Source organism: Macaca thibetana, chromosome 16 (assembly GCF_024542745.1).
Source record: "Macaca thibetana thibetana isolate TM-01 chromosome 16, ASM2454274v1, whole genome shotgun sequence".
NCBI classification, from domain to species: Eukaryota; Metazoa; Chordata; class Mammalia; order Primates; family Cercopithecidae; genus Macaca; species Macaca thibetana.
This window is the reverse complement of record NC_065593.1, coordinates 30629281-30656781: the sequence shown is the minus strand read 5'-3', so window position 1 is coordinate 30656781 and position 27501 is coordinate 30629281. Positions and strand designations below refer to the sequence as shown.

Sequence of the window (27501 nt, the reverse complement as noted above, 5' to 3'; positions counted from 1 at the left end):
AGCCATTTCCTATAAGATGCACATATGTAGCCCTGGCTCAATGTGTTTATTCATCCTTCTTTTAAAATATGTATTCATAAGCACCTGGTATACACTAGATTCTGTGTGAATGGGCAAAGGCAAACAATAGATATTCTCCGCCCTGATGATTCAGATGAGGAGAGGAGATTAAATAGCCATCTAACCACATCAACAAGCAGAATGGGGGATGTGCCCCCAAGAACAGCATGGCGAGGGCACTAAGCTGAAAGCCTGCAGAGATGAGATTTGTCCTGCAGCCAAATCACTGTGTGAATGTGAGCAAGTTACTGGCCCTTTTTGATTCCCAGCTTCCATTCAGTAAAAGGCCAGTTTAGACGAATCAAATGGCAAAAACATAGCATGCAAGCTGCACTGCAACAGAAACTGCACGTCGGTCACAGCATAGCTTCCCAATGTGCCTGGACATGGCCTCAGAATTATTTCCAACACAGAGCTCCAGTGCCATTCCCCTACTAATCAATGAAATCTACTAGCTATCCCTGAATTAGACATTTTCTAACGTTCCCACCAAGCTTCTCTGTAGTGAAAGTCAGAGAAACCAGAAGGTCCCAAAGAGATCCACTATCTGATCTCAGAAAGGACTAAGACTAAAGGCTTTGTAGAGAACCCATAAGCTTTTGCAGAGCTCCGTTGGGAGTCTCATGTTTCTTTATGGCATAATGGATAAAAATACAGACCTGGAAGCCAGAACTCCTGAGACTGAACCCCAGTTCCATTTACCAATTGTCCAAAGCTTAGGCTTTGATTCTGAGCCTGTTTCTTCAACTGCTATTCTAAAGGTTAAATAGGCCAATATTCATAAAGCATCTGGGACAGTGGCTTGTGTGTATAGCAACTGTTACGTAAATGAATTATCTACTGAGCACCACAGCACTTCTGCACCCCATGGTGTGGTGACCAGGGTGGAGATGAGACTAAGAACTGCAGGTTCTGCTTACGAGTTTAAGTTAGCATTTCCCAGTCTTGACCAATGAGACCAGACTCGGAGGAGTCCAGGCCTCATTCCACTACCCCAAACACCCTCTAGTCTCTAGAGGAACAGATCCTGAGTCTCCAGGTTCCACGTGGCCTGTTCTAAGGCCTGAGATGCAATTAGATCCAGGACACATCCAGCCTTGAGATCTTTTGCTAAGTCGGAGACAGTGCCCCCAGCCCTGTGCTCACGTTCATGCCTAGGGAAAGGCTTATATCAACAGAGCTGAACTTCTTCCCACCGGGGATGGAAGACCATTTCCTCCCTTAAGCCTGGGCTCTCTCTGCTTCCTTCACACCACTGTCAACAAATGTACAGGATATGAAATCTCTGAGGCATCGCTGCTTTCCTACTTCCCTTCCAAATCTCAGCTCCCTTACTTTAAAAACTATTTGGCCTCAATGATCATTTCTCAACAATTCCTCACCGCAGGAGCCTCAGAAGCCCGCATCAAGCCAGCTCTCCTCCTGCAACAGCTTCCCACAGCATGAAGGTCTCCTTGGTTGCCATTTCCTTCTTCCTGCTCATCACTATCGCCCTAGGGACCAAGACTGAATCCTCCTCTCGTGACTGCAATGCCTTGTCTTCCTTCCAACCTAGTCCCTGCAGGGAAATGAGCAGGAGTGAGGTTGGGCTCAGGGGGGAGACCAGGAGCAGAGACTCGAAAAGGAGGGCTGGTATCTTCTTGAAATTGTGTGTATAGCAACCATTATATAAATGAATTATCTACTGAGTACCACAGTACTTTACCCCATGGTGTGGTGAGCAGGATGGAGATGAGACTTAGGACTGTAGGTTCTGCTTAAGAGTTTAAGTTAGGATCTCCCAGCCTTGACCAATGAGATCCGACTTGGGAGACTCCAGGCCTCATTCCACTACCCCAAATGCCCTCTAGTCTCCAGATAAACAGATCCTGAATCTCCAGGCCTCACGTGGCCTTGATCTCTTATCACTGCCCCCCAGGACCAGTCCCCCCTTGCCCTCAAGGACATGGAATGAGGCCAGCCTGCCTCTCTACTCCCTCAATTTCTCTGTCTTTGCCACTAAGCAAGAGTGGCTCACCCCATGTGGGGGATATTTCCTCAGGGAGATTAGGAGCAGTGTCTTGAGCCTCTCAAGGGCATTTTTCTATTGGCCTCCTGAGGTTTGGGCCCAGCTGCTTCCAGCGTCACCTATGCCCAGTGAGTGCAGCATTGCTTGGGTATAGGCTGGGGGGAAACATGACAGTATGGGGTCCCTCCTAGGCCCCCTTTTCTCAGCTGATTTCTTAGAATAAGTTGCCTTTGGAGACAACCAAAACTATTTATCACTCTTCCATTTTACCTACTCTTCTTTTCAGAAACTGGGGGGAAACAGAAGGTTGTTAAAATACAGCTAAAGTTGGTGGGTATGTGCACAGTTTGACTTGCCCTCTCCGATGTCATTTTTCAGCTCAGAGGAACAAGGTGGGAAAGTATAGGAGCTCTGAGTGGGTCTCAGGAAACAGGGGTCCCCTTATGCCGTTCTTTGGATAGTGAGGATGCTGCCTGGAATGGAGCTGGAAAACAGGACCAGACCTTTCCACCCAGGCATCTGGCCACCCTCAGTGACCTCTGAGGCCATTGCGATGCACACCCAAGTTTCCATTCAGCAGGGTCACATAACATGCACACACCTGATTTCTCCACTCCATAACCACAACATGCACCTGTTTGTACAGCGCTCTTGGCCTGCAATGTCCTTCCTGCTACCTCTATAATTCAAGCTTGGGGTGACTGCTGTCACCTCCTTGCTTCTACTATAAGAGCCATGAAACTTCTCAATCAGAAAATAGATGAAAAATCACCTAATCCGGTGATTTTTAAAACTTTTTAGACCAGAAAACCTTTTCTTCAAGCAAAATCTTCCACAGAGGCCCAATATGTAAAACAAACAAACAAACAAAAAATGGATTGAGTAGGGTACAAGACACCACTCTTAAATGCAGCGGGGCCTCCACAATAGTCCCTGAGGCCCCCAGAGCGAGCTCAGTGTAAAAACCACTGATCCAGTCCAAGGGCCTCATTTACAGAGGAGCAGAGGAGGGAACAGGGGGAAAGTAAAATGGCCACAGTACAAAGGAAGCACAGGCAAGGTTAGGTTAGGATTTGGGTGTCCTAACTCTGTGGCCATTGTCCTTGGGGCTTGCTGTGGGCATCCTGCTCTCTCTGCAGCTTGTTGGTTCAGTGGGGACATGGGCAGGGTGGAGCACTAGGAGGGGCGGGTCTGCATTCCCAAATGGTGTGTCCCCAAATCCCTATTGGGATTTCTTCCAAATATTCCTCCTATTTGGAGCATCTTTCCCAAATAAGGCATGAGGACTGCATGACATTGGCCAAGTCCCTAGCCTTCTCTGCCAGACGGCCCCCAGAGATGCTGTGAGAAGATCTGAGCGTGCTGCTCTTCAACCCCGGAGTTGAAAGTCATCCGCCAGTCTTTCCAAGAGGGGTTGAAGAAAAGGAGGGAGGGTGATTGCTGATGAGGGAGGAGGAAAAGAGGAGCCCAGGAGTACTACAGAGAAGAAGAAGAGAAGATGAGAAAAGCCTACTCTCCCCTCCAAGTTCTGCGGGGCTGTTTCCTCCTTCCTTCCCTCCTCCATGCCCTCGGCTTGCAGGACCAGCCAATGGTATGGCCTTTAACATAGGGCCCCTCCTCAGCATCCAATGCTCTCTCCTCAGGGGGACCTTACCACCGTCAGAGTGCTGCCTCACCTACACTACCCACAAGATCCTGCGTCAGAGGATTATGGATTATTATGAGACCAACAGCCAGTGTTCCAAGCCCAGAATTGTGTAGGTGGCACACACACATCACACTGTGAGGAGAGGAAGCCAGCAGGGCCTCCTCGAGGGAGGCAGGGAGTGGTAGTGGAATGGGGACCCCCAGTGTACCTCGCAGGTGTGACTACACGGGAAGACGCAGCTGACAGGCAACCCGGGTGCTTTCTGGCTGGAGCCTGCAGGAGCCATGGGGAAGCTGACCCCATGGATCGGGGGAGGTGACAGAAAAGGGAGAAGAAGGCAAGAGGGCACTTCCTCGGGGGGACACAGAGACTAGATGGGTCTAGGGGTCCTAGGGACCGAAGAGCATGTCTCAGAGAGGAGACAGGCCCTAAGCGGCCTCTACCGAAGAAAGGAGAAGCAGTCTAGGTCAGGTGGGGAATTTAGGAGGCAGGGAGGATGGGCTCTCTCTTCCGGCCACTGGGCCCCTTGGTTTGTGATCCTTCTCCCTCTTGCTCCACAGCTTCATCACCAAAAGGGGCCATTCCATCTGCACCAACCCCAGGGACAAGTGGGTCCAGGACTATATCAAGCACATGGAGGAGAACTTAGTGACCCAGAGAGGGTGGAGAAGGCACAGCTCAGAGACCTAAAGGGAAGATGCCGAGGCCCCCTTCCTCCACCCACTCCTAACTCTCAGCCCCAGCCACCCTCTGGGAGCTTCCCTGCCTTGAATTAAAGACCACTTATGCCCTTCCCTGGCCTCATTCCTTTCTACTGGATTTACTCATTGGTCACGCGCTGAGGACACCAGGGAGTCCAGCCCGGGTATGGCACCCTCGGCATCAAGCCTCACTCTGCAGAAGTTTCACTGGAGCCTGGTACAAAAAAATAGGTCAAGCCTGCAATGCGGGTAGTGAGAAGCAGAAAATGAGAAAGAAAAGCAGCGTAAAGACTGTCTCCTCCTCAACAACAATACCAGACCCCGTTTTCTTAATGCTTCCTCTACTGCAAGCACTCTGCTAGGCAGTCTGTATGCATTATCTTATTTAAGCTTCATGACAAGTGTAAAAGCTAAGAATCGTCATTTGATGTTATAGGTAACACTTCATAAAGGGCTCTCTATAGCAGTCAAACTCCATAGTCCTTTTTTCCGTGCTGTTTCCAAGGTCTTTCTTCACTGCTGTCTGGAATAGGAGTGATTCATGAAGACATTTTACCTAATCTCTCCCCTTCGCTTACATACACCAGATTATGCTATATTGTTTTACTAACAGCCTTCAAGGTGGAAAAGGGTCCAGAGGCACCTGAAGAGAGAGGAGGCTGTGGGGCAGGTCCAGCCAGAGCCCAGGCCAGAGGGGCTGAAGCTGGAGCCCTAGAGCACAGACGCAGGTTGTCACGTGCACAGAGTTGGAGTGTCCCCTGCTGGTCATGGTTGGCCACGGGGGCACCTAGGAGGGATCAGCGGGCTGGCTACACCTAAAAACCGGTCCAAAGTCCAAGGTCCAAAGAGATAAATAAAAACACTGACAAATAAGTCAAATGGTCCAGCAACAAATGGGGACCCAAGGATCAGGCACACTGGTTTTTTTTTTGGAGTATTAGCATAAGCTGTGACATGAAAAAGTGTGAGGTCAATCATGTGGCCTTGGACTGGGAGGGGGCATATCCTTCTCAGAGGCAACTAAGCCCTACCCTTGCCTCAGTCTGGGCTCTGTAATCCTGCTTTGTGCTCATTCTCCCCAAGACTGATCACCTGGGGGAAGCTGGGGTGGTTCAACCCTGCCTGCCCCTTCCCCAACATACAGATGGCGGCAGGTAACATGGTGAAATCAAATAGATCTGGTTTTTCATCCTGCCTGTCCACCCAGGTGGACTTGGACAATTTATTTAGCCTCTAAGCCTCAGTAGTCCCAGGGAAGTCATCATCCATCGCTACTTCACTATTTTAAGGATTATATCAGATAGGGCATGTAAGGTAGCTGACACACATTCCTTCATGTGAATTCAAATTCTACTGAATTCAGCTCTGCACCAAGTCCCATCCTCCGCTGCCCTCTGTTTCAGCAAACACTGAGGCCTGTTGTTTCTCCTCCTCTACCCGCTCTGATGGGGTCAAGGTCCAGAGAGCTGAGTAGTTGGCAAGCGGACCACCAGCAGCAGACAACGTCTTCACTCGGCTCTCCCCGAAGCTGTACAGCCCCGCTGAAAGGATGAAGGTCTCCGAGGCTGCCCTGTCTCTCCTCATCCTCATCCTTATCATTACTTCTGCTTCTTGCAGCCAGCCAAGTGAGTCCACTTGTCTCTGTAGGGCAGGAACGAGAAAAGGGGATGGAGCAGCTGGCAGGGAGGTGGTGCCAAGGGCGCTGTTGGGTCTCTGGCCTCATAAGCCCCTGTGGGCTCTCCCCACCTTCATGCCTAGCTCCTGACCTCCAATTCTCCCCTTTGTAAGTAGAGCTGGGGTTGGTCCAGATCTCTCTGGGGTAAGTAGTTCCAGGAAACTGGGTCACCATTTCCTCAGGAGTCGCAAGCGTGGTGAGCAGGAATGATCACTCAGGAGAGGCCAAGAAAGCTGCAGAAAATGCAACAAGAATTGCATGCAATGAAAGGGAGGGGGAAGCACGCAGATGAGAAAGAAAAGCGGTAGGTGCCCTGGAAGAACGAGTTACGAGAGGAAGGAAGGTTCAAACAATCGGTCTAAGCCCAGGAATTGGGAGTCTGAACCGAGACACCACTTCCTCAAAGTGGCTGGCACAGGTTGCTGGGACTATCAGACAACCAAAATGAGTCCCAGAGGAATGGCTGTTCGGGAATCTATGGTCCCCTTCTCCATCCCCCAGTCTATGACTAAATAACATCTGCAGAAAAGAGGAAGGGGTTGAAAGGTTTTTGAGGTGTGGGGAGAAGGAGAATTGCGGCCTATGGAGGATGGGGTTTGTTTTGTCCTTCCGTATCTCCTCCCTCTGTCATCGCTTATGAGGACCTGGTGACGGGCGTGGGGGGGACAAAGCTGTGCACCACCCGCCCTAGGCTGCCCCAGCCATTCTTTTCTCTCTTGTTTTTTTGTTTTGTTTTGTTTTTGTTTTTTGCTTGTTTTATTTTGTTTTGTTTTGTGTTGTTTGTGATGGAGTTTCGCTCTTGTTGCCCAGGCTGGAGTGCAGTGGCGTGATCTTGGTTCACCACAATCTCCGCCTCCCGGGTTCAAGTGATTCTCCTGCCTCGGCCTCCTGAGTAGCTGGGATTACAGGCACACGCCACTACACCCAGCTAACTTCTGTATTTTCAGCAGAGACGGGGTTTCACCATGTTGGTCAGGCTGGTCTTAAACTCCTGACCTCATGATCCCCCCGCCTCGGCCTCCCAAAGTGCTAGGATTACAGGCGTGAGCCACCACGCCTGGTCTCTTTTCTCTCTTAAGGTCACCCTGGCATGTAGTCTGGCCTGACTCTGCCTGTATAAACACAAAGGAGCAAGGGTCAGGTGCACCATGTAATCTGCCCACATACTCTCAGGATGACCCTGGTCTTCGTAAACTTTGCTTTGAGAACCAGTGATATGAGCATCACTTACGGAGGGACTGTGTGGGAGGGGGAGACAATGCTCTTTGGGAGAGTCAATCAGGCCAGTGCAGTGGGTTCAGGCTTCAAGAAAGACAGAATGGCCCACCCAAAACATGGATCAGCAAGATGGTGCTCTCAAGATGTCCCAAGCTTTGCCACTCTCTAGAGGCAAAGGGGTCAAGCTACAAAAAGATTTGCACTCTGAAGGTTTGGGGGCTGGGAGAGATCTCTGGACTGACCTCTTGTGTAGTATCCCCAATTGATGCGTAGTCAGGACAGCTCAAAGAAAACACAGCAACAATAACCAATCAAGTCCAGTAGCCTGCATGCATCAAAGAGGCGGGAGGAAAGAGCCATTTCCAAGGCAAGAAGAGCGGTCATTACTACCGTTGGCTCTTAACTATAATAAGCACTGATTGAGACTTTCTGTGTGCCAGACTCTGAGTTAAGGGCTTTCCAATCATTTTCTCACCGAATTCTAACCACGATCCTAGGGTACAAGTATCATTTACCCCCACTTAATGAATGAGGAAACTGAAACCTAGGGAGATTAGGAAATTTGCCCATGATTCAAGTCAAAATTCCAGTCAAGTCAAAATTCCAGCCCAAGCTGTCTGACACCAAAGCCTAAATCATGTACTTTTTCCTCCAGCTCTAACTTCTGTCTCTAACGGCTCTACTCTCTCACCCTTCCCCGTAACCTCCGCCTCTCCAGTGCCCTAAGATAGAGTCCAAATTACTCAGTAGTTCAGCAGGTGTGTGAACAGACCCTCCTCTCTCTCCAGTTTCATCTCTGCCCATTCATTCCTTCCTACCTTACATGTCAGCCACCCAAACTGTCCAGCACTCCCAAGACACACTGAGCTTCCCCTACCTTCAAGCTTTCCTGCATTTCTTTCTTTTCCTTTTGAGATAGAGTCACTCCCTCGTCCAGGCTGAAGTGCAGTGGCGCGATCTTGGCTCACTACAACCTCTGACTCCCGGGTTTAAGTGATTCTCCTGCCTCAGCCTCCTGAGTAGCTGGGATTACAGGCATGCGCCACCATGCCCGGCTAATTTTTGTTAGTAGAGACAGGGTTTCACTATGTTGGCCAGGCTGGTCTCAAACTTCTGACCTCAGATGATTCGCTCGCCTCGGCCTCCCAAAGTGCTGGGATTACAGGCCTGAGCCACAACACCCAGCTGTGTGTCTAAATCCTGCTCATCCTTTACGAATCAATGCAGGCCTCACTTGCTTTGAGACTTCGTCCTCAACCACCGAGGATGGGTTAGGGGCCCCTCATTGTGTTCCCATAGCACCTTATACCAAAGTCTGTTCTATCCTGGACCACATTCTATGGTAGTGTTTGTTTAACTTTTCAATTTCCCTTTCAACCCTGACTACTCTGTAAGTTACTTAAGGGTAGTGACTGTATCCTCCTCATGTTTTTACCTCCACAGAGCCCGGCATACTAGCTCAACCCATGTTTGCCAGATCAAGTCACCAATAAACAAAAGAGTGAGCCAGCTTCCTCCCCGTTCCTTGGCAAGTGTGAATAACCAAGTCATTTGTAGTTGACACTCAGCTCAGAGGCTGAGGGTTCTAAATGTATGTCCCCCAGAGGGATTCATCGTTTACCCTTTCTCCATTACCTGTCAAGCTAGCATTGGTCTCCTCTAACAGACGGCTTTGCTATCAGAGCAGTGAAACACAAATGGTAGGAGACAGAGGTGGGCAGTGGTGGTCTCCCCTCTGCTTCCCTGGCTCAGCTTGCAATGTGATTCCTTCAGAAGTTCCTGAGTGGGTGAACACCCCATCCACCTGCTGCCTGAAGTTTTATGAGAAAGTGTTGCCAAGGAGACTGGTGGTGGGATACAGAAAGGCCCTCAACTGTAACCTGCCAGCAATCATGTAAGCACATCCTTGTAGATATTTCTGTGGAGGGGGACAGGGATCCCAGGGGCAGGAATGAGATACACGGGACCAACAGGTCTCTATGCTAGAAGCAGTGGAGTAGTGGCTATGGGTTTGGCCTTTGGCTCTCACGGGCCTGGGATTAATTCCTAATTTTGCCACTTTTAGCTATGTGGTCCATTAGGAAACCCAAACTTGAGGGTCTAGGCTGAGCAGAGAAGGGACTGAGAGAAGGGATGGTAAGGTTCTGAGGCCAGAGAGAGAGGCTGTCTGAGGGAACCCAGCCAGGAGAGGCCCAGGGAAGCTTTAAAGAACCTAAGGTGAGCTCCATGTGAACCAGAGGTGGGGTTGTGCACTGGACCCCTGCCTGAGTCTGCAGCCCATGACGGTCTAATTCTGCCTCTGCAGCTTCATCACCAAAAGGAACCGAGAAGTCTGCACCAACCCCAGTGACGACTGGGTCCAAGAGTACATCAAGAATCCCAACCTACCTTTGCTGCCCTCCAGGAACTTGGCCACGGTTAAAATTATTACAGCAAAGAATGATTAAGCCCAGCTCCTCAACTCCCAGTGATGACCAGGCTTTAGTGGAAGCCCTTGTTTACGGAAGAGAGAGGTAAACCTACAAAAACAGGAGAAGCCTTATTAGGCTGAAACTATCCAGTCACATTGAGAGAAACAGAACAATGATCAAAATAAAGGAGTATTTCGAATATTTTCTCAATCTCAGGAGGAAATACCAAAGTTAAGGGATGTGGGCAGAGATACACTCTTTTATTTTTACTTTTTTTTTTTTTTTTTTTTTTTTTTTGAGATAGGGTCTTACTCTGTCACCTAGGCTGCAGTGCAGTGGTGTGATCTTGGCTCACTTGATCTTGACTCACTGTAACCTCCACCTCCCAAGCTCAAGTGATCCTCCCACCCCAGCCTCCCAAGTAACTGGGACTACAGGCTGGCACCATCACACCTGGCTAATTTTTGTATTTTTGGTAGAGACGGGATTCTACCATGTTGCCCAGGCTGGTCTCAAACACCTGTGCCCAAGCAATCCACCTGCCTCAGCCTCCCAAAAATGCTGGGATTACAGGCGTGAGCCACCACATTCGGCCGGTGCACTCTTAATACATAGAAAAATATCTTTCACATCCTTCTCCTGCTCTGCTTCAATTTCGCACTTCACCCCAGTACACAAGCCATTCTAGATACCTAGCCAGTTTCCAGCCTGCCAGATGATCTCTGCCCTCTGGGTCTTGACCTATTAAGAGCCCCATAGAACTCTTCATTTTTCCTGCCCATCTTTATGGATGTTTATGGATCTGTATTTTCTTCAATTATTCTTTTATTTTATAATACAACTTTTCATAGGAAGTCAGGATGGGAATATTCACATTAATCATTTTTGCAGAGGCTTTGCTAGACCCTCTCATATTTTGTCTTCCTCAGGGTGGCATGGGTACAGAGAGTGCCTGACTGGGAAAGAAAAAAAAAAAAAAAAAAAAAAGAGTGAGAGAGAAGAAGAAGAAGAGACACAAATCTCTACCTCCCATGTTAAGCTTTGCAGGACAGGGAAAGAAAGGGTATGAGACTCGCCTAGGGGTAAACTCTTAGTCCAAAACCCAAGCATGCAATAAATACAACTTCCTTATTTGGCAGCTTGATTCCTAACTTCCTGCTTTTTTTCTGCTAGGGTGAAAGAAGCTTAATCTCAGTTTTTTTCAGGGGCTTCTCCACATTTCTTGAGACTTTTGTCAAGGTTGGGGGCCATTTATAATCAATCTCCCCCTCTGTCTCCAGCTCAACAGCAGACAGCTGACTCAGCTCCTTTGCATTCAACATTCTTCCAAAATGCTGTTGTGAAGACAAAACAAAAGCCAGGTAATTAAGACCGGATGGTTAAGCAAAACAAATAAATACAGTGAAGTATCAAGCTGAAAACGGGCCAACGACTTGGATTCTGGTAAACTGACTCATAGCTGCCCCCAAGTGGCCATGTTGTTAAAACCCGAGCGGCCTCCCTTGGCCGGGCGCAGTGGCTCAGGCCTGTAATCCCAACACTTTGGGAGGCTGAGGCGGGCGGATTACGAGGTCAGGAGATCGAGACCATCCTGGCTAACACGTTGAAACCCAGTCTGTACTAAAAATACAAAAAAATTAGTCGGGCGTGGTGGCGGGCGCCTGTAGTCCCAGCTACTCCGGAGGCTGAGGCAGGAGAATGGCGTGAACCCGGGATGAACCCGGGAGGCGGAGCTTGCAGTCAGCCCAGATGGAGCCACTGCACTCCAGCCTGGGTGACAGAGGGAGAGGCCATCTCGGAAAAAAAAAAAAAAAAAAGCCGCCTCTTCAGCCCAAGCTCATCTACCCAGGTTGGCCATCTCATGTAGCTGGCCAATCAGACTCTTGGAGAGATTTGAAATTTGGACCTGAGAAACTCAGTCTGGTTGCTGCTAGAGCAGAAGTGAGTTTCTGGCAGTGTCCCAAGGAAAGAGGTCTACGAACTTCTGTCCCGAGGTCCCTGGAACTGCCTCACTTTCTGCCCCAGCTCCAGGCTGGGGGCTTCAGCTGGTCTTTCAGTTCCATGAGATGTCCCAGTATCCTTCCTTTAAAAAAAATGTCTAGGCCAGGCGCAGTGGCTCATGCTTGCAATCCCAGCCCTTTGGGAGGCCAAGGCAGGCGGATCACTTGAGGCCAGGAGTCTGAGACCAGCCAGGACAACATGGCCCGTCTCTACTAAAAATACAAAACTTAGCATGGTGGTGCACGCCTGTAATCCCAACCACTCAGATGGCTGAGGCACAAGAATCGCTTGAACCCAGGAGGCAGAGGTTGCAGTAAGCTGAGATCACGCCACTACACTCCAGCCTAGGCAACAGAGTGAGACTCCATCTCAATTAAAAAAAAAAAAAAAAAATTCCTAAAGGGCCATGTTGGCAATTTAGCACCTCAGGAATAACTTATTGGTTTAGGTCAGTTCTTGGTGGGGGATGGGGGATGTATGTGTATTAAAATAGACATAACAGGGGCTGGGCAAGGTGGCTAACGCCTGTAATCCCAACACTTCCAGAGTCTGAGGTGGGCGGATCACTTGAGGCCAGGAGTTCCAGACCAGCTTGGGCAACACGGCGAAACCCCGTTTCTACCAAAAATATCAAAAAAAAAAAAAATTAGCTGGGCATGGTGGCCTGAGCCTAAGGTCCCAGCTGCTCAGGAGGCTGAGGCAGGAGGATCGCTTGAGCTGGGGAGTCAGCTGAGATCGTGCCACTGCACTCCAGCCTGGGTGACAGAGTGAGACCCTGTCTCAAAAAACGTGTGTGTGTGTATGTGTGTGCACGCACGTGTACGTATACACACATAACAGGGTCACGCACAGTGGCTCATGCCTGTAAACCCAGCACTTTGGGAGGCTGAAGCAGGAGGATCATTTGAGTCCAGGAGTTTGAGATCAGCCTGGGCAGTATGGTGAGAGCTTATGTATGTTTTATCTCTACAAAAAATTAATTAGCCGGGCATGGTGGTGTGTGCCTGTGGTCACAGGTATTCAGGAGCCTGAGGTGGGAGGATTGCTTGAGCCCAGGAGGTTGAGGCTGCACTGCAGTGGGCCATAATATCACCACTGCACTCTAGGCTGGATGACAGAGCTAGTCTGCCTAAAAAAAAATACATACACACACACACACAATTTACCATTTTAAACATTTTTAAGTGTACAATCCAGTACATTCATTTTGTTAGGTGAACATCACCACTATCCATCTCCAGACTTTTTTCATGGTCCCAGCCTAAGACTCTGTACCCATCAAATGCTAACTCACCATTCTCTCCCCCACCAGCCTCTGGTAACCACTATTCTTTCTGACGCTATGAATTTGACAGCTCTAGGTATTACATGTGAGTGGAATCACGTAGCATTTGTCCTTTTGTGACGGACTTATTTCACCAGCGTAGTGTCATCAAGGTTCATCCAAGTTGCGGCATGCTTCAGAACGTCATTCCTGTTAGTCATTAGGCTAACATTCCATTGTAGGTATCTGCCACATTTTGTTTATCCAGCTATCTGCTGGTGGACGTGTGGGTATCTCCCTTTTCTTGCTAGTCAGAGTTTGCAGATCTTGGTTTCTGTTACTTGCGCCAAAAGCACCTGAACTTGGACAGCAACTCATCAATCACCCGGGCAGTGACTCAGAGGAGCCCCATGTGCTTGCTGCTCTTGCTCCTCCGCAGGGGCCAGTGCCACTTGCTTTGGACCCTCCCTGGACTGTGAGTCCCTGCTCCTTGATCCAGGAATTTCTCTCCACCCTCCTTGCTATCAGGGGTTACAGCTAAATATGATCAAACTCCTTCCTCCAGGAGCTCCCAGCGTGGGGATGACAGAATCGCTAACATACAATGTAGTCAGGCCCAGACCTTTGCCTGCAGAGGCCAAAGCAGACATGGGGGTGGGAGTGGGGGCGGCAGGGCCCAGGCTGACAGAAGTCAGAACAGCATCAGATGAGGCAAGAAGTTTCAAAGTCCTTATCCAGCACCAGGGTCAAAGCCAGGGAGTCAGAGTTCAAAGGCCTAAAAAACAGGACAAGGTTGAAAACAGGAAGCTCAGGGCTGGGGTTCTGGCAAGCTGGAACAGAATGTCGTTGTCCTGTGTTTTGTTTTGTTTTTAAATTCAGGAGGATTGAGGTGTCAGTCTGAAAACCTGACTAATTGAGAATCTATATACACAGAATCAGATCCCCACCCTAGCACGTAATAAAAAGCTTGCCAGAAACTCCTGAAGGTTCAGAACTGGAAGAGCTTTTCTCACGTGCATTCAGTTGCTTTCAAGAAGGATATTTCTCGTCTTTTCAAGGTAGGCAGATAGATGGCTGACCTTACACACACACAGAAAGGACTTCGGTCATTCTGATATACAGAGTTTTCCAGCCGTGGTCATCCTAAAGCGAATAAACCTATTCTCAAACAACTTAGATGACTGACCGTTTGCCTTGTAGAATACAGGTGGCTCAGTACATGGGGGAATCAACTGGAACAGGAAGGGAAGAAAATGAGGGAACAACTCCAGGTAGTACAAAGAGCATTTTACTGGGAGTCACAGAGGATGGCTCGCGTGTCCTCTTTCTACACAGCTGTCTTAGACACCGTGAGGCCTTGAAGCAGATGACCAGATGTCCTGAGGCTGGTTTCAGCAGGCCTGTTTGAAATATTATTAGGCCTTCTTGGATGGGTCGTGTGAACACATATTTTCTTCCCATGAGAGCATACATGCGCTTGCACATGTAAGAGCAACTATTGAGAGTCATCAGCAGCCTGAGCTGGCACTTGGGGACACAGCTGATGCAATGGTTTAAAAGCACTGTCTCCAAGCAGGGTGCGGGGGTGCATACCTATAGTCCCCTTAACTCAGGAGGCTGAGGCAGGAGGATCACTTGAGCCCAGGAGTTCGAGGCTGTCATGTGCCATGACTGTGCCTGTGAATAGCCACTGCACTCCAGCCTGGGTGATGTAGCAAGACCCCATATCTTGTATTTAAAAAAAAAAAAGTATTATCTCCAAACTCAAACTCTGACAGACCATCTGTGTTTGAGTCCCAACTCTCTCACTCACTGTGAGGTCTTGGGTAACTACTAATCCTCCTAAGCCTTAGTTTACTCATCTGTAAAATAGACCAATTATGATACCTACCCCCCAGTGTTGAAAGGATGAAAAGGCAATGTGACAGAGTGCTTAGCAGATAAGTGCTCAATAGGCCTTATTGTTCCAGTATCTGACTTTTCTCTAGGACCACAGAACATAAGATAGTAAGGAGCTTTCTGTCATTGTGAAGATAAGGGAATTAAAGCCCAGAGATGGAAAGCGATTTAGCGAAGGTCACGCTACAAATCACCAGCAGATCTGGCACTAGAACTGGAGGCTATACTTTAAAAAGAAGAAACCTCTGATCTACACAAGCCTGAGGCTGGTGTGAATATGTGAAAGATTGGGGTCATCTGACTAAAGAAGCAATAGTTCAAAGCCTGAGACCTCATTTTGCATGACGTGGTTTCCCTGGAGAGCCTGGCCTCCATTCGGGTGTCTGTGATTCCCGCCAAGGAGACTTTGAAGAAGGAATGGGCAAATGCAGAAAGGGACCTCAAACCTCTCCAGAGCCTGGTATTTATGAGCAATAGCCTTAACCTTTCTGAGCCCAGTTTCCTCTTCGGCAAAATGGAGCTGATACCTTACAGCGCTGCTGTGACAACTGCCAGCTTCTGGTACAGGTTCTGGAACAAACATCATAATAAAATGGAAAACTGTATTAATACCTTAGCAGCTAAAGCAGGAATTCCTATCATGGAGGAAATAACCTTTGTTAAGAAAATGAATTGGTAACCCTGGTTAAGGAAAGACACTCCGCCAGGACATGGGGCTGAGACTTCAGAGGAAGGACTGAAGTTGTTTCAAGCAAACCGGGAGAAACAGCTTTGCCCCTGAGAGCCAGAGGGGAGGAAGATATAGGGGCTGGAGAAGGGGATAGAGGCTGTGCAATGAGCAGCAGGACTGCCCTCCTTTCTGGAGTCCTCAGAAGTGCCATCAATTATTTTGCTTCCTGGCCAGCGTGGTGGCTCTCGTTTGTAATCCCAGCACTTTAAGAGGCCGAGGTGGGAGGATCACCTGAGGTCAGGAGTTTGAGACCATCCTGGCCAACATGGTGAAACCCCATCTCTACTAAAAGTACAAAAATTAGCTGGGCGTGGTGGTGCATGCCTGTAATCCCAGCTACTCAGGAGGCTGAGGCAGGAGAATCCCTTGAACCCAGGTGGCAGAGCTTGCAGCAAGCCGAGATCACGCCACTGCACTCCAGCCTGGGCAACAGAGTGAGACTCTGTCTTGGAAAAAAAAAAAACACACACACAGAGATGGAAACACCAATAATTACAAGTTATTGGGAGAATTACACTGGTTAACGTAAGTAAAGTGCCTAGTTTTGGGCCTGGCGTGAGATTTAGTACTTATGGGTTCCCTTGCCAGAGAAACGCTGCTTCTGTCTTGCAAGTTCTTGCTGAAAGAGGCAAGACAGAGTCAGATGACACTTATCAGTTCCCACAACAACACAAAAGCTGATGGAAAAGGAATCATGTCATGAGCAAAAGAATCAAAAATCATTTGAATCAAGAAACAGTTACTTCCACCCTTAGCACACTCAGAACTTCCCCCTCGCTCCTCCCTTGCATTCTGATCAAAAAAGGAGTCTTGGCCGGGCGTGGCTGTTCACGCCTATAATTCCAACGCTTTGGGAGACCCAGGCGGGCAGATCACCTGAGGTCGGGAGTTCCAGACCAGCCTGACCAACGTGGAGAAAACCTGTCTCTACTAAAAATACAAAATTAGCCAGGCGTGGTGGCATGCGCCTCTAATCCCAGCTACTCAGGAGGCTGAGGCAGGAGAATTGCTTGAACCCGGGAGGTGGTGGTTGCCGTGAGCCGAGATTGTGCCACTGCACTCAAGCCTGGGCAACAAGAGTGAAACTCTGCCTCCAAAAAAAAAAAGGAGTCATCCCCGTCCCCACACAGACCGTGTGCATGAGGTTTCTCATCCGAGCCACAGAACAGAGACAACTTACGACTGCTTTCTCAGTTCTCCTAGGATGATACATAACCAACACCACTCTGGACGGAGGAAGGTTAAGCCATTACATCTACTGCTTATCTTAAGCCAGTTCAAAAAGCCTGTCTCAGGGCAGGGGCCACTTCTAATTTACTCTGCTCCCATCCAGGGCCCTTTGCACCTGGGGGGACCTCACTAAATGTCTAATCATGAATTTCACACAAAGGCATGGGAGCAGGGATTGGAAGTCAATGTGATGGGGCCCTCTAGCTGTGAGTGAGGGGATCAGTGCAGGGATGTGTCTCTACCGAGACGGCAGTTTAAGCTGGGTCCTGGAGTGTGGATTTAGGTCCTGGAGTTCTGGACTGAGTTGCTGAAAAGCAATTGTCGTCTGACTTGATTTTAGGAAAATTAGTGAGCAGCGCCACCCAGTGGTTAAAGCCACAATGACTAATCTCTGTGCTCATTGGGCTGGATCATACGTAAGCCCAGTTGCTGAGATAGCCCCTCCTGGTGCGCACACCTTCCACCTTCCACCTTCCCAACTCTCCTTGTTTTCTCCCCTTTTGAAGAGAGCTGAGGCATTCAGTACACACTGAGGGCACAATGCTTTCGAGGAGCTTTCCTTCCCACTAAAAATGGGAAGAGAGATCACGCACAAACATACACATTATCAGATTCTGTAATGAAGAATAGAGCAGAGTAAGAGTGATGGCGAGGAGTACACAAAACACCTTTGTACGGTTTGATAGGACCCACCAAGAAGAACAATTTTCTTTGGGAGGCCAAGGTGGGTGGTTCATCCGAGGTCAGGAGTTCGAGACCAGCCTGACCAACACAGTGAAACCCTGTCTCCATTAAAAATACAAAAATTAGGCCGGGCGCGGTGGCTCAAGCCTGTAATCCCAGCACTTTGGGAGGCTGAGATGGGCGGATCACGAGGTCAGGAGATTGAGACCATCCTGGCTAACACGGTGAAACCCCGTCTCTACTAAGAAATACAAAAACTAGCCGGGCGAGGTGGCAGGCGCCTGTAGTCCCAGCTACTCGGGAGGCTGAGGCCGGAGAATGGCGTGAACCCGGGAGGCGGAGCTTGCAGTGAGCTGAGATCCCGCCACTGCACTCCAGCCTGGGCTACAGAGCGAGACTCCGTCTCAAAAAAAAAAAAAAAATACAAAAATTAGCTGGGCGTGGTGGTGGGTGCCTGTAATCCTAGCTACTTGGGAGGCTGAGGCGGAAGAATCGCTTGAACCTGAGAGGCAGAGTTTGCAGTGAGCCAAGATCGTGCCACTGCACTCCATCCTGGGTGACAGAGCGAGACTCTGTCGGAAAAAAAAAAAATTAATAAGGATCTGATTAAAGTTCATATTAAACTTGTCGCTTCCAGCATGGGGAACTGAGCCCCTCACACGCCTAACAAACTGACCATTCTGCAAGTCAAAGCCATCAACTCTAGACAAAAATTTAAAATATAACTGAGAACTTGGGTGACTACACAAAAGTGGACAGATGTCAGAGGGACACTGAAAACTGGAACCAGCAACAGGCATCCAGGGAGTTCCTATTTTTTGTGGCCTTGGCCTGAAGGCAATGGCAGTTGCTGTGGAGGATGCCACAGGGTTGGCTAAAACTAACACAAAGTGTGTGGACTGGGCACGGTGGCTCATACCTGAAATCCCAGCACTTTGAAAGACCGAGGTGGGCGGATCACCTGAGGTCAGGAGTTTGTGACCAGTCTGGCCAAGATGGTAAAACCCCGTCTCTACTAAAAAAACAAAAATTAGGCCAGGCGCGGTGGCTCATGCCTGTAATCCCAGCACTTTGGGAGGCCGAGGCGGGCAGATCACGAGGTCAGGAGATAGAAACCATCCTGGCCAACATGTTGAAATCCCGTCTTTACTTAAAAAAAAAAAGAAAGAAAGAAAACACACACACACACACACACAAATTAGCGAGGCATGGTGGCGTGTGCCTGTAATCCCAGCTACTCGAGAGGCTGAGGCAGGAGAATCACTTGAACCGGGGAGGCAGAGGTTGCAGTGAGCGGAGATCGCGCCATTGCACTCCAGCCTGGCGACAGAGCAAGACTCCATCTCAAAAAAAAGAAAAAAGAAAAAATTACCCAGGTGTGGTGTCTCTACTAAAAATACAGAAATTAACTGGGCCTGGTGGCACATGCAGCTACCCAGGAAGCTGAGGCACAAGAATGGTTTGAACCTGGGAGGCAGAGGCCACAGTGAGCCGAGATCGCACCATTGCACTCCAGTCTGGGTGATGGAGTGCAATGGAGAGAAACTCTGTCTCAAAAAAAAAGAAAGAAAGAAAGAAATTACCATTACCCAGCTTTCCTCCACATAGAGGAGTTAGTCCTGTATAGCAAATATTTGTTGTTTGCATTTTGATCTAGACATGACTGTTTTATTTTTCAGAATTCTCAGTGAAAATTCTTTGAATTACGTAAGAATTCATTTGCAGGCCTGCTATACCTCCAGGATTTGTAAGTTAGTTAATCATATTTATGAGTTTTTAGTCATATTATTTATAAAATGAATAAGGTGTTTAAATTAGATAATCTGTAAGATTTCTTCCAGCAATAAAATTCTGCAATTCTGTAAGTTTCTACAGGGTCTCTGCCTATCTCTAGCATTAACTACCTCCTATGCATTTTCAATTTTTAAACTATATAGACAAAATACAGACAAATATTTCACATGGTAATAAGATCTGAGCAGTGATTGACCCCATATGAACCTTGTTTTATAAAAAGTGTTCACGTACCATCTTACATTTACTCTACAACCAATAGATCAAATCTAATTTATGGTCTATTTTTAAATAGCCAACTAAGTTAAGAATGGTTTTTACATTTTTGAAGGACTGTGATAGGAAAAGCAAAGAAACAAAGAGAAATATGCAACAGAGACCACATGTGGCCCATAAAGCCTAAAATATTTACTATCTGACATTCCCCAAAAAAGATTTGAAAAAATTGGTTTAGTAGAATGAAAGGAATTAAAGTTAACTTTGGATTGTTGCCTAAAGGAGAAGAAAATACAGACCACCTGCATTAATTTCAACATCATTAATCCAGATTTTTTTGGTAATTTAATCTGAATTGAATTAACATTTAAATATTAAAAAGGGCAGGCCTGGTGGCACATGCCTATACTCCCAGCACTTTTGGAGCCAAGGCGGGTGGATCAAAGGTCAAGAGTTCGAGACCAGCCTAGCCAACATGATGAAACCCCGCCTCTACTAAAAATATAAAATTAGCCAGGTGTGGTGGTGCGTGCCTATTATCCCAGCTACTCAGGAGGCTGAGGCAGGAGAATTGATTGAATTTGGGAGGTGGGGGTTGTAGTGAGCTAAGATCGTGCCACTGCACTTCAGCCTGGACAACAGAGTGAGACTCTGTTGCAAAATATAATCATAATAATATAAATAAACAAATATTAAAGATTAAGAGGCTGAAATATATAAATAATACTAAAGCTACCAAGAGAATAGATTGGTATTAAGGATTTCATTTCAGGAATTGTTATATTAAAACAGATGTTTAAAATGATGGTTAAGTGGTATAGCTAGAAATGTTTACACTAAGTAAGCATATCAGAAATGCCCCAACTCTTCACTAATTACAAAATAACTATCTCCCCAGCCCTGTTACCAAGGAAGGAATACCTGCATAGTATTTCTGTCTGTTTAGAGATAAAAAGTTACTATGTTCATTGCTATCAAAGCTTGATTTTTATCCTTTGTCTATGGTCCAGGGCCGTGTATGTCATTAATCCTTGCTAAGCTTATTAGTGATGCTCTTTTGCAAACAATATGAGCAGTACAGGTGCAAAGGCACTGAGTGAAGGCCTGCTTTCTGCCCGACTGCTTAACATGGTTAAGATCTTTTAAACCATCAGAGCTTTTAAGGTCTTTGTTTCTCTTAATAAAATACCTACTAGATTTTTTTAAATACCATCCATGAACTTAAAGGAATTACCATTCTCATTGGTGTTTTTAAAGAAACAAACAAGCCTCTCTATACTGCTTTCTTCAGGACTGATTTTCAACTGATATATGCAGGTATAGCCATATTGGTTGTTAAATATGGAAATATGTTCTTACTGGTTGGTAAAGAGCCGCCGTTGTAAGCCGTCTGGACGTCCTCCACAGCCTGGCCTTTCCAACAGGAACTTCACTGCCGTACCTCCCCACAATCCAACAATTAAAAGGTTATCCCGAGGCATAGCAGGAGGTCTTTAGGACCCTTCTTCTTCACAAGGCTTGCATCCATACTCATTGCTGGTGCTGGGGTCATCCCTTCCATGTAACAATTTTGAATACCACCCTGACTTTCTGACTAATAGAGTTAATCGTTACTGTTTTATCAATGTTTGTGTTCGCAGTCTAGAGTATCAAATAGCTCTAGCTCACCTGTGTTGCTTATCTGTATAGAATCAACATTCAGAGTTGTATTATTTCTGAATAAGCCGAGGATGCTATCATACTATAACTCAGTCTCCTAAACCACACTGAATTTTTTTCTTTATTTCTCTCAATGTTAACAGTGCGACCTCAGTTCTGTATTCTGTTGTTCCTTTCAGTTCGCTTTGCACCTCACAGGCCTCCAGATATCTCCTTGAAGCCTTTGCTCTTTGAAGTGCCAGCATCACTACAGAGTCAGTGTCTGTTGGCCAAGATTGGGTTTTCCAAGAAATAGATGCTCAACGTCAACGTTCAAATGCCAGCGTGAACCACGGAGTAGTGATTGTGGGAAATACTGGATTCTGCAAAACTGCCACCGTCTCCAGACTGGTGGCCCTCAGCTGCCATGGTACAAGGATGAGACAGCTTCAGACAGCCCACATGCCTCCCCCAAATGTATGTTTCGTTTTTAAATAACTCCCTGCTTCACTGGCATTGAAGTTTTTCTGATATATTTATATTAAGTCATATATCCTTTTACTTTCCGATCTTTAAAACCTGACTTCGATGTGAGGACTATTTTTTTTTTTAACAGAGTCTCGCTCTGTTGCCCAGGCTGGAGCGCAGTGGCGCAATCTCGGCTCACTGCAAGCTCCGCCTCCCGAGTTCACGCCATTCTCCTGCCTCAGCCTTCTGAGTAGCTGGGACTACAGGCGCCTGCCACCACGCCTGGCTAATTTTTATTATTATTATTATTATTATTTTGTATTTTTAGTAGGGACGGGGTTTCTCGTGTTAGCCAGGATGGTCTCGATCTCCTAACCTCATGATCCACCAGCCTCGACCTCCCAAGGTGTTAGGATTACAGGTGTGAGACACCACGCCTGGCCCATGTGAGGACTATTAATTCAGAGGTGAAGACAGTAATTACTTACAAAATCAAATACCAGATAAAGGGGAATAGAGTAGGAGGAGGAAGTGAACAGCAGACATAATACACGACATACAATCACTGAACTTCACCTTAACTCAAAATGTCACACATTCCTTTAGGCTTTTTTCCCTGCCATCTCCCATATCCAACCCCCTGCAGTTATCCAGAACTCTCTTCAGTGACCAAGGAATTTACTGTACCAGTTGAATGAAAGAAGTCTAAATTCACTCCTGCTGGTTAAACGAGGACTACTTTTTCCTATTTCTCCTTCTTTTCAATAGCTATTGGCCATCAAATAACAACTTCCAATATTTACTTTGGTATCCATTTTTTGTTGTTGTTGTTGAGACGGAGTCTGGCTCTGTCGCCCAGGCTGGGGTGCAGTGGCCGGATCTCAGCTCACTGCAAGCTCTGCCTCCCGGGTTTACGCCATTCTCCTGCCTCAGCCTCCCCAAGTAGCTGGGACCACAGGCGCCCACCACCTCGCCTGGCTAGTTTTTTGTATTTTTTTAGTAGAGACGGGGTTTCACTGTGTTAGCCAGGGTGGTCTCGATCTCCTGACCTTGTGATCCGCCCGTCTTGGCCTCCCAAAGCGCTGGGATTACAGGCTTGAGCCACCGCGCCCGGCCTGGTATCCATTTTTGAAGTATGATATTATTCGTAAATATAGTGTATAATTTCTACTAGTAGGGATGCATTTTCTTTTTTTTTTTTTTTTTTTTTTTTTTTTTTTTTTTTTTTTTTTTTTTTTGAGACGGAGTCTCGCTCTGTCGCCCAGGCTGGAGTGCAGTGGCGCGATCTCGGCTCACTGCAAGCTCCGCCTCCCGGGTTCACGCCATTCTCCTGCCTCAGCCTCCGGAGTAGCTGGGACTACAGGCGCCCGCCACCACGCCCGGCTAATTTCTTTTTGTATTTTTAGTAGAGACGGGGTTTCACCGTGTTAGCCAGGATGGTCTCAATCTCCTGACCTCGTGATCCACCCGCCTCGGCCTCCCAAAGTGCTGGGATTACAGGCTTGAGCCACCGCGCCCGGCCCATTTTCTAAATAACAAGAACAAATTGAATTTTTTAAAAAATCTTAAACAGTTTTATTGAGCTATAAAATTCACATACCATGTAATTCACCCATTTAAAGTATTCAGTTCAGTATTTTTAGTATAATTCACAGGGCTGTACAGCAATCACCATAATCTAACTTTAGACTATTTTCATCCACCTAAAAAAAACTCATGCCTGTTAGCAGCCAATCCCCATTCTCCTCTTAACCCTCTATTTCCAGCCCTAGATAACCACTAATTTACTTTCTATCTCTACGGATTTTCCTATTCTGGACATTTCATATAAATAGAATCATACAAGATAAAGTCTTTTTTTTTTACTGCCTTCTTTGACTTAGCATAACATTTTCAAGGGTTATCCCCGTTCTAGCACGTATTGGTATCTTATTTCATTTTATTGCTGAGTAATAGTTATTGAGTGGATATACTGTGTTTTATCTAGTTATCAGTTGGTGGGCATTTAGGTTGTTTCCACTTTTGGCTATTATAAATCATTCTTCTATGAACATTTGTGTACAAGTTTTTGGGTGGATGTGTGTTTTTATTTCTCTTAGGTATAGTCTTAGAAGCAGTATTGGTGGATCATAGAACAAATGGACTTTAGCCATTTTTCCTTTAAAGTTTTATGATTATCTGATGCAACCATCTAAATCTTTTTAATACAGATGTGGATGCCAACAGACAGCTGCCACTCACACAGCCACCTTCAGCCCACTCATCTCTCACCAGTGGAAGCTGCCCAGGAGCTCTGGAAATGCGCAGGCAGCAGGAGAAGGATATGTGAAGACTAGCCTCACAAGTGTGATAGGATTCCCATGTTGGGGACATGCCAGTTCCATTTTAACATTAAGGAAGCAAAGATAGGGAGAAACCTTTGGCAAAGTGAACAAAAATACATAAAGGTACACCATGAGAGCCTGGAGGAAAGTTTCTCTTTCTTTACTATTCCTAGAAAAATACTTTCTTATGTTGGGATCAGAACCTTAGAGTTGGAAAGACTCTTAGAAATAAAATCTTCTAGTGAATAAATAAAGAAGTTGAGACCCAAAGAAGTGGGTTGGTTGGTTGTTTTTGAGACAGAGTCTTGCTCTGTTGCCCAAGCTTGGTATGCAGTGGTGCAATCTTAGCTTACTGCAACCTCCGCTTCCCAGGTTCAAGTGATTCTCGTTCCTCAGCTTCCCAAGTAGCTGTAGATGGAACTACAGGTGTGCACTACCATGCCAGACCCATTTTGTGTGTGTGTGTGTGTTTTTTTTTTTTTTTTGAGACGGAGTCTCGCTCTGTCGCCCAGGCTGGAGTGCAGTGGCTCCATCTCGGCTCACTGCAAGCTCCGCTTCCTGGGTTGACACCATTCTCCTGCCTCCAGCTCCTGAGTAGCTGGGACTACAGGTGCCCGCCACCATGCCCGGCTAATTTTTTTGTGTTTCTTAGTAGAGAAGGGTTTCACCACGTTAGCCAGGATGGTCTCGATCTCCTGACCTCTTGATCCACCCGCCTCAGGCTACCAAAGTGCTGGGATTACAGGCGTGAGCCAACGTGCCCAGCGCCACACCAGACTAATTTTTGTATTTTTAGTAGAGACGGGGTTTTGCCACATTGGCCAGGGTGGTCTCAAACCCCTTACCACAGGTGATCTGCCCGCCTCGGCCTCCCAGAGGGCTGGGATTACAGGCCTGAGCCACCGCACCTGGCCAGAAGTGATATGTTTTATCCAACATCAGGGTATGAGTAATCAACAGTTTTTAATTTTCATTTCTAACTTAAAACTCTTCCTGCTATACTGCACTGTCCATAATATCTTTTATACATTTGGGTTTGAAAGTTCTATTTTTCTCAAAATAACATAAGCACATAGAAAATCAAATAATGCTCAAAACCAGCAATTCTCTTCCTCTACCCCACCCATCTTCTCCCCAAAGGTAGCCACTTTCAACTCTTAAGGAAGTTTCTCTGATTTTCACCTCGATATTTCTAAATACTACTTGTATACCGCTAAAACTTTTATTATTTATATATTAAATATTGCTTCTTATTATAGATGATGGAAATTATAGCTCTTTCACCTTCCTTCTTCCTACCACCATCCCAATACAATTATTTCATGATTTTTGGCTGAACCATATTATAGTATTTTCAGTGTTAATACTATGCAAATATAGTTCACCCTGGAGCCAAGGGTAACATTGCCTTCTTGAACGACTTTGTTTTTCCTAGGGGTTTATGAAATGCCTTGTTTTAAAATTTGCTTATTTTTCTTCACACCATTTGCTAAGTCATTTCATAACCCTAATGTAGCTTTGTAAAATGTCTCTCAATACAATTTTCCACATTACTAGTTACATTTTTTTTTTTTACCCAGGAGGCATCCGTCTTTCTTTCTTTCTTTTTCCTTCCTTCTTTCTTTTTCTTTTTATTTATTTCTTTCTTTTTCCTTCCTTCCTTCCTTCCTTCCTTCCTTCCTTCCTTCCTTCCTTCCTTCCTAACTTTCTTTCTTTCTTCTTTTTCACAGAGTCTGGCTTTGTCGCCAGGCTGGAGTGCAGTGGTGTGATCTTGGCTCGCTGCAACCTCCGCCTCCTGGGTTCAAGTGATTCTCCTGCCTCAGCCTCCCAAGTAGCTGGAACTATAGGCACCCACCACCAAGCCCAGCTAATTTTTTGTCTTTTTAGTAGAGACGGGGTTTCACAAGACATCTGTCTTAGAGCCCTTTGCTGACCTTAGTCTGGACCTAGGACACTGAAGGCTTACCACCTTGTTCTCCTAGAAGTTCCTGTCAGTTCTCTTCTGTGTTTCATTGCATGTCATATTCTTTCTCGATTTGATTCTTCATTTTGGTGGAACATATCCTCCAGTAGCTTCCTAACAAAAAAAATGCATAGGACATAAGTTTTTTGAGACTTACTGTTTTTAAAAGCATCTTTTTTCTATGCTCATACTTGCTTATTTATTTGACACAGTATATCATTCTAGGGTAAAAATTATTTTTTCTCAACTTTGAAGGCATTGCTCCATTGTCTTGAGCTTCCAGTATTGCTGTTAAATACTTTGGTACTAATGTATTCCCAATCTTTTATATATACCTTGTTTTCTCTCCAGAAGCTTTTAGAATCTTATTTTTATCACCATCGTTCTTGGATCTTTTTCATTTATTCTGTTGGTACCTAGCAACCCTGGGGATATTCTTTAATTCCAAGTAATGCTTTTGTATTATTTATGATAATTTCCTCACCACATTTCCTCTATTCTCTCCTTCTACAACTCGTATTAGTCAAAAATCAGATTTCTGCCTGGACACGGTGGCTCATGCTTGTAATCCCAGCAGTTTGAGAGGCCAAGGTGGGTGGATCATCTGAGGTCAGGAGTTCAAGAGCAGCCTGACCAACATGGCAAAACCCCATCTCCAAAAAAATACAAAAATTAGCCAGGTGTGGTGGCAGGCGCCTGTAGTCCCAGCTGCTCGGGAGGCTGAGGCAGGAGAATCGTTTGAACCTGAGAGGCGGAGGCTGCAGTGATCCAAGTGGTTTCTCTAGGCTTTGAATCTGTTACTACCCTGTGGGAATACACAAGACAAGGAAAATTAACAGAATTCAGAGAATACAGAATTCATAAGACAAGGAGAACTTGGCTTCCGTCTACAGAGCACTTAACGTGTATTGTGGCTTAGTGCTACTTACGTTATATTTGTTATATCATTTTTTCATTTTTACCTTAACCCTATGAGGTACATTATTATCTCATTTTACAGGGGAGGAAACGGTGGCTTCAGTGATTAACTTTTTCAAAGTCATACCATTAATAAATGTCAAAGCGAGGATTCAGAGTCAGTATTCTCCCCTATAAAGTGAATACTATTCTTATCCCCATTTTATAAATGAGGAAGCAGAGGTTCTGAGGTTAAATAACTTGCTTGAGACCATAAACTAGTACATGACTGAGTCAAGATTTAAACTGAGGCAGGCAGCCTCCGAGTCTATACTTTTAACCACTACACGATGCTGCCTCTCTAGTGTGCCAGGAAGGATTTTTGTTTAGTGCTATTCGGGAAAATCCATCCATGATTGAATGTGGCTTCAAAGCAAGAAAGTTATAATGAAGGTGTATCTTTCAGTCATTTTGCTGACCTAAAGTTCTTCAAAAAAGGTTTTTATGCAACTATTAGTTCCCAACACATTAAACAAGTTGTCACTGATTTAGTCCTTAGATTAAGAAGCTAATATATCTGAAATGAGCTCATTCGAGAAAACAGCTAATTTTAAGAAGTGTCACAGAGATACAAAAAGCAAAGGCTTTTTTTCCCCCCAAGGAAACCTATGT

The 27501-nt window shown here is 46.3% G+C and overlaps 2 protein-coding genes across 5 annotated transcripts; both read left to right on the top strand.

The window, feature by feature from the left end:
* The first annotated feature begins 1418 nt into the window (after positions 1-1418).
* Positions 1419-4510, top strand: CCL14 (C-C motif chemokine ligand 14). The gene is given in 4 exon segments (XM_050762508.1): positions 1419-1581; positions 3712-3723; positions 3726-3825; positions 4277-4510. Coding segments are annotated over 4 exon segments (321 nt in total). The 5' UTR covers positions 1419-1502; the 3' UTR covers positions 4407-4510.
* Positions 4511-5835: 1325 nt separating this feature from the next.
* Positions 5836-23872, top strand: CCL16 (C-C motif chemokine ligand 16). Of its 4 annotated transcripts, none has more exons than XR_007720079.1 (4): positions 5836-6042; positions 9084-9204; positions 9616-9823; positions 23856-23872. XR_007720079.1 is itself a non-coding variant. In XM_050762505.1 (3 exons), exons 1-3 carry the CDS (start codon positions 5967-5969, stop codon positions 9755-9757), a joined length of 339 nt encoding a protein of 112 aa, XP_050618462.1. In that variant the 5' UTR covers positions 5837-5966; the 3' UTR covers positions 9758-10730. The 4 variants fall into 4 exon arrangements, 1 of the variants encoding a protein (XP_050618462.1); XR_007720077.1 differs by lacking the exon at positions 23856-23872 and adding an exon at positions 11002-11343; XR_007720078.1 differs by lacking the exon at positions 23856-23872 and adding an exon at positions 10651-10730.
* The last annotated feature ends 3629 nt before the right edge of the window (positions 23873-27501 follow it).

Excerpts from the sequence above, each read along its gene's own strand:
- CCL16 (XM_050762505.1), top strand. The coding sequence starts at position 5,967 with ATGAAGGTCTCCGAGGCTGCCCTGTCTCTCCTCATCCTCATCCTTATC. Across the intron at positions 6,043-9,083 it reads TGCTTCTTGCAGCCAGCCAA|AAGTTCCTGAGTGGGTGAAC; the intron begins GTGAGTCCACTT and ends TGATTCCTTCAG. Across the intron at positions 9,205-9,615 it reads TGTAACCTGCCAGCAATCAT|CTTCATCACCAAAAGGAACC; the intron begins GTAAGCACATCC and ends CTGCCTCTGCAG.